Source organism: Terrapene carolina, unplaced genomic scaffold (assembly GCF_002925995.2).
Source record: "Terrapene carolina triunguis isolate 2854851 unplaced genomic scaffold, T_m_triunguis-2.0 Scaffold33911, whole genome shotgun sequence".
In the NCBI taxonomy this organism is placed as follows: domain Eukaryota; kingdom Metazoa; phylum Chordata; order Testudines; family Emydidae; genus Terrapene; species Terrapene triunguis.
This window is the reverse complement of record NW_020698262.1, coordinates 6,458,087-6,464,086: the sequence shown is the minus strand read 5'-3', so window position 1 is coordinate 6,464,086 and position 6,000 is coordinate 6,458,087. Positions and strand designations below refer to the sequence as shown.

The 6,000-nt window shown below is 38.6% G+C and overlaps 1 protein-coding gene across 1 annotated transcript in view; it reads right to left on the bottom strand.

Moving 5' to 3' along the window:
* Positions 1 to 308: 308 nt before the first annotated feature.
* LOC113409657 (beta,beta-carotene 15,15'-dioxygenase-like) overlaps positions 309 to 6,000 on the bottom strand; it is a 28,091-nt gene continuing 22,399 nt past the window's right edge. The window contains exons 8-11 of the mRNA XM_026663817.1: positions 5,703 to 5,808; positions 4,704 to 4,798; positions 2,331 to 2,442; positions 309 to 481 (exon numbers count right to left, since the gene is read on the bottom strand). Coding sequence (XP_026519602.1) covers positions 309 to 481; positions 2,331 to 2,442; positions 4,704 to 4,798; positions 5,703 to 5,808 — 486 coding nt within the window. The remainder of the gene's footprint in view (positions 482 to 2,330; positions 2,443 to 4,703; positions 4,799 to 5,702; positions 5,809 to 6,000) is intronic.

The following is a 6,000-nucleotide window of genomic DNA, read 5'->3' as shown; positions in this document are numbered from 1 at the left end:
TCAGTGACATATGGAATAAAACACAGCTCACTGCAAATAGTGTATACAACTTGTAATGTGTAAGAGAGAGGAGTGTTCAGAATTTAACCTTTTTTTGTATTCTGTTAAATGTTGCTTTTTTGCAATAGTTACTTGCCTGTTGTGCATATCACTATTATTTGTAATGAAAAGTAACTTTATAGATGTAGTATTTGGTTATTCTTTGCCATGACATAAGGTGGTTCGCAAATGACAAAAGGGGTATTTCCTTAGGGTCAGTTAGGTGGGTTGTCACATTTTAATGTTCACATAGTAAGATGAAGAGACTTCTATTCACGCTCTGTGTTCAAATCCTTCTCTGGTATGAAGACTCCATGCAGGTCCAGATGCAAGTCTACATTAACTGAGGCCCGAGCCATCTCTGTGAATGTTTTAGCATCCAAGACGAGCAGGAAAGGTGCTTTCCTGGGATCTGATGTCACAATGGAGGATAAAATAAGACCTAAAAAAGTATAAATAAGGAATGTATTTCAAAAAGAGAGAGACAAACAGACTTGCTTTCCCAAATAGAAAAGGCAACATCATCAACTGATAAGTCTGTATAACCAAGGACAGCAATGAAAACTGCTTTGTGGATCAAAGAGTCTAACTAAGAATGCTAAAAAACTAATGAATGCCTCCATCCTGTTGCTGGTCTGCCTGGTGTATACCACAAAGAAAAGATGCTGAAGCAGTAGTCTCAATTAAGTATTTAATTGTGTCTCCACATCACAACATTGTTGGGCATCTCAGCTGTGAGGCTAGGGACTTGAATGGGTCCTAAAGACTGCACTCCTCACCCACCACTGCAGGTGGTTCCTCCAGAATAGCACTGGCAGGAGATGACATGGGAGCTTGCAATAGTACTGTATCTGCTGGCCCTGGTCTGTAGTTAGATGGCTTCAGGACATTCAGTCTAGCAGTTTTGAAGAATTCTTTGATGCCAACCTGATAAAAGATGGCTCCAGTGGGCTACATGAAAAATCCAATTATTTTTAAAGTCTAGCTTGGGAGCACACACGTGAGCTGAATTTGGCCCATTGTTCCTTTGCAGGAGTGGAAGGAGGCAGTCATATGCCCAACTTTGAAGAAGGGTGACACAATGAAATGTAAGAACTAGCATGTCATCTCCCTCCTCCTATAAAATCTTATTTTGGATACTCTTACATAGATTTATTGCTTCGATAGAGGAAATAATAAGAGATTATCAGTGTGGATTTTGGAAAAATAGGTTAACTGTGGATCAAGTATTTTCAATTCATACACTACTCGAGAAAAAATAGGAATATGATCAAAATACATACATAGTTTTTATAGACTTTATAAGAAAGCATATGATAGTATATCACAAGATAGCCTCTGGGCCTCAGGGTTTTTTTCACTGACAAAATTATTAGGATGGTACAGCTGGTACTAGAATGATCCTCGAAATGGAAAACCTACCTTATGAGAGGAGACTCAAAGAGCTTGGCTTGTTTAGCCTAACCAAAAGAAGGCTGAGGGGAGATATGATTGCTCTCTATACATATATCAGAGGGATAAATACCAGGGAGGGAGAGGAGTTATTTAAGTTAAGCACCAATGTGGATCCTAGAACAAATGGATATAACTGGCCATCAACAAGTTTAGGCTTGAAATTAGGTGAAAATTTCTAACCATCAGAGGAGTGAAGTTCTGGAGCAGCCTCCCCAGGGGAGCAGTGGTGGGCAAAAAACCTAATTGGCTTCAGGACTGAGTTTGATAAGTTTATGGAGAGGATGGTATGACAGGACTGCCTATAATGGCATGTAGCCAATCTGCAACTGCTAACAGCAAATATCTCCAATGGCTGGTAATGGGACACTAGATGAGGAGGGTCCTGAGCTAATCATATCTTGGAAGGACAACCTTATGGTCTTTGACCTCATGGCTCACCAAGGAGAAGATGAAGGAATAATACTGAGAAAGATCTAAGAGCGCTTAATGTGAATTACCGTTAACAGAAAAAATTACCATTAATGGGGAAAATATGCCATTGAGAGAAAGAGGTTAGGGCAGATGGTGAAAGAAGTTAAGGACCTCCATCTCCATGGTCTACAGAGCTAGGGAGAAGTAGTAGCAGACATCTTTGTTTGCAGGACCACAATGGCTGAGGCTAATTTTACTTACCCCATGGCACTGTTGCTCAGTGGAATAGATTTCATATTAAAGGTCATTGACAATAAAACTGTTAAAATTTCTGATTCTTCATTGCAAGTCATCTTGACAGTGAAGGGCTCTGCATACTTATATATATTTTTATCCCCAATTTCTTACAAGAGCAGTCTGCTTACCATCATCCTCTTCTTTTAAATCAGGACTGGGAACAAAGACAGGCTCGGCTGGCCAGCAGTGCTCCTCCTCCCAGCTGAGCTTTTTCTTTGTCAGAACATCAACTTTTGCTATCTAAATTATTAAGACAAAAATAATTCTTCAGTCTCCATTCTAGCTCTTAATTTCAAAATCATTCTGTGTACCGTACAACAGAGTGGCTGGGTAAAATGACAGGATCAGTACTGCAAGTCAGGAAGCAATGAGACATAATTACTCCAGCATGCCACAGATGAAATATTTGGAAAACTTTAGGCTCCTCAGTCATGTTTAGTGGCTGTATAGCCACAGAATCTTGTTTGTATTTAATAGGAGACAATTTCACTTTAGAGACTTGAGAGCAGAAATTGATACTGTTTTACTACATTACAACTATACCTGGCAACCAAGGATCTCAAAGCATTTCACAAACGTTAGTTAATTATTTAAGCCAGATGACATCTCTGTGTCAGGTGAGTCAATAATATTATTCCTCCATTTTACAGAACAGGAGCCTGACACACAAAGTTTAAGTGACCTGCGCAAGGTCGCACAGGACCCTTATAGCAAAGCAAGGAATAAAATTCAGAACCTCCTGATCCTTAGTCCTGTGGTTCAATCATTTTCTTTGTGTGTGACCTCAGTCTTTACAGAAGTAAAAACCTTAAGTAGTTAAACAGGACAAATATTAAAACAAAATCAAAGAGACAAGGCGAGTGAGGTAATATCTTTTATTGGACCAATGTCTGTTGGTGAAAGAGACAAGTCTTTGAGTTTACACAGAGCAGAAGAACTCATTGTCAGCTTGAAAGCTTGTCTCTTCCGTCACCCGAGATTGGTCCAATGAAAGATATTACCTCACCCACCTTGTCTCTCTAATGTCCTGTGACCAACACAACTACAACCACACTGCAAAAAGCAAAATCAGTTCATTGTGATGGTTTAAGTAGCTAATAAACCAATGGGGCCAGGATTTCACCCATGTACTGTAAATATAGCAGTAAATATCTCCACATCTCAGCAATGGGCTAAGTGCCTGAGCAACCCAACGCCCAGTATGACAGAGTTACTATTTCACATTCAGCTCCATTATCTTCTGTATGAATCTGCACTGCTAAAGGTAAATCACTGTTCCCATTCTGAACCCAAAATCTGAAGAGATCCCTGATTTAGAATTTAAAGGTGTTAAATGAATTATAAGATACAATATACAAAACAATATCAGATGTCTTCATTGCACCTACTGCATATCACAGATGCCCAATGTAAAAAACAAACAAAAAAAACCCCACCTCTTAACAACTATGGTTTTATTTAAGTCATTTGTAAAGGAGGATTATCTTTGTTAGAAATCACAAACTTGCTGATTTGTTTGAGCTAGTGTCAGATACGCTGACAAACATTTTATTGCATCATTGACTATATAATATTACAGATCCAACTTTATTTTGTAATCAGCTGGGATAATTAAAAACAGGAACAATTAGTGAACTCTATCTACTTGGCCTTATATTCTCTCAGTAGGTTTTAGGATAGATTTTGCTGATTTCTCCTACCCTCAGTTAATAGGACTGTCCAGCTTATAATATCAGAGGGGTAGCCGTGTTAGTCTGGATCTGTAAAAAGCAACAGAGAGTCCTGTGGCACCTTTAAGACTAACAGATGTATTGGAGCATAAGCTTTCGTGGGTGAATGCCCACTTCGTCGGATGCAACTTATAATGAACTTGTGTTCTAAGAAGTATCTCTTTAAAAACTGGTATCATGGAGGAGTGTGGGGCTGGGACTCTTCCAGTCTAGGGCTGGTGCCCCAACACAAGTTTAAGCTTCCTGAAAACATCAGAGGGTCAGAGTGAAGGGTACGTTGTGATGAAATAGGCATCTCTGTATGTGGTAATAACAACAGTCCGTATTCTCAGCTGGTGTTAAGTGGACATTGCTCCATAATGAAACTACACTGATTTATAGCAGCTGAGAATCTGGCCCAATTGGTTTATTTTTGTCATGTGGCAATGTAGGACTTATGTCCTTAACTTTTAATCCTTTTGATTTTAAGTGCCGGAGTTTGTAAATGTGATACGTAAATATATTGTTGTGACTTACTTGTTTAAGAAATGTGGATTTTTTTTATTTTTGGAACATTCACATTACAGAGCAGAACCGCAGGCTAGTAATGTTCCAATTCTGACCTCACAACCAGGCGGTTTCGCTATGGTTGTATGGATGTAGGTCAGGGCATAATTTGGACCATGTAGGTTAGCTAGTGAAATAAACTGCCTTCACTATTTGCACACTGTTTAATTTGATTTGGGTTATACGAATACAGTCATGCAATATGCAATCAGTGTTATATTATACCTTTGTGGGAACTGGACTCCACCGAACTTCTGTTGCATAGATATATCTGTATTTTTTGCCATTATAATCATAGTTGATGCGAGGCAGCTCTATTCCTACAGGTAAAGTGAAACATACATACCGGTAACAAGGAAGGAAAATAGCACAACTGTACATCTAAGACATGTTAAAAAAAATGAAGCACATATAGTCAAGATCTTCAGAAAAGATCTTCAGTTAACTTCTGCAATATATATTCCTTGGCAGGGACTAAGTTAAATTTGCTTAGACTTTATGTACAGATATATGGATATATTTTTAAAAAAATGAAAGCTGAACAAGTATATAGGTGATACAAATTCATAAACCACTGACATTTCACTCTCATGGTTTAGCCACAGCCTCATAATCCCCCAATGTATTTATAGTCTTACTGTTCAGTTACCTTTCATTTTTCCATAAATACATAGTAATATAGTGTGTTTACCTGTGAGGTGCAACTGGAGATCTCTTCCCCAAATTAAAAATAGATAAAGGTATGCATATAGATAATCTTGCATATTTAGATCCCATGATCTCAGATCTGACCTGAAACCTTAATGTCATGATATTTTGAGCATTCGTAATCTACCTGTTCCTTGGACAGATATTCACATTAGATTTACATTAATTATTCATTTAGCCTGGATCTAGCAGTTAGGTCACTGAGGTGAAACCATGTGGCCATGCGGCACCTCACTGTTTACCTCCAGGACCTGACTGCTAGATCAGGGCTAGATTATATAGGAGTATTTAAGAGATATTAGCAGGGATGCTGTAACAATTTGTATAGTGGGGGTGCTGAAAGCCATTGAACCAAACCGTAATCCCTGTATATGATGGAAACCATTTCAAGCCAGGGGGTGCTGTCACACTTCCAGCACCCCCACTTTGAGCACCCCCGATATACTAGTCTCTGTTATTATAATGCACCTACATTTAAGAAAATACAATGGAGGATTTTTAATGAACACATCTCACCTTCACATAACATTTCAGGCTGACAATAGATGTTTCCATCTTTTTCTTTCAGAGCAGTTGCAGTAGTTGATGGAAGTTTGACTAAATTAGTACCTACTTCTGCATCCTTAAAAAAAAAAAAAAAAAAAGTAATATATGGAGATATACCTATCTCATAGAACTGGAAAAGACCTTGAAAGGTCATTGAGTCCAGTCCCCTGCCTTCAGTAGTAGGCCCAAGTACTGTCCCTGACAGGGTTGGTTTTTTTAGTTTTTTTTTGTTTTGCCCCAGATCCCTAATTGGCCCCCTCAAGGATTG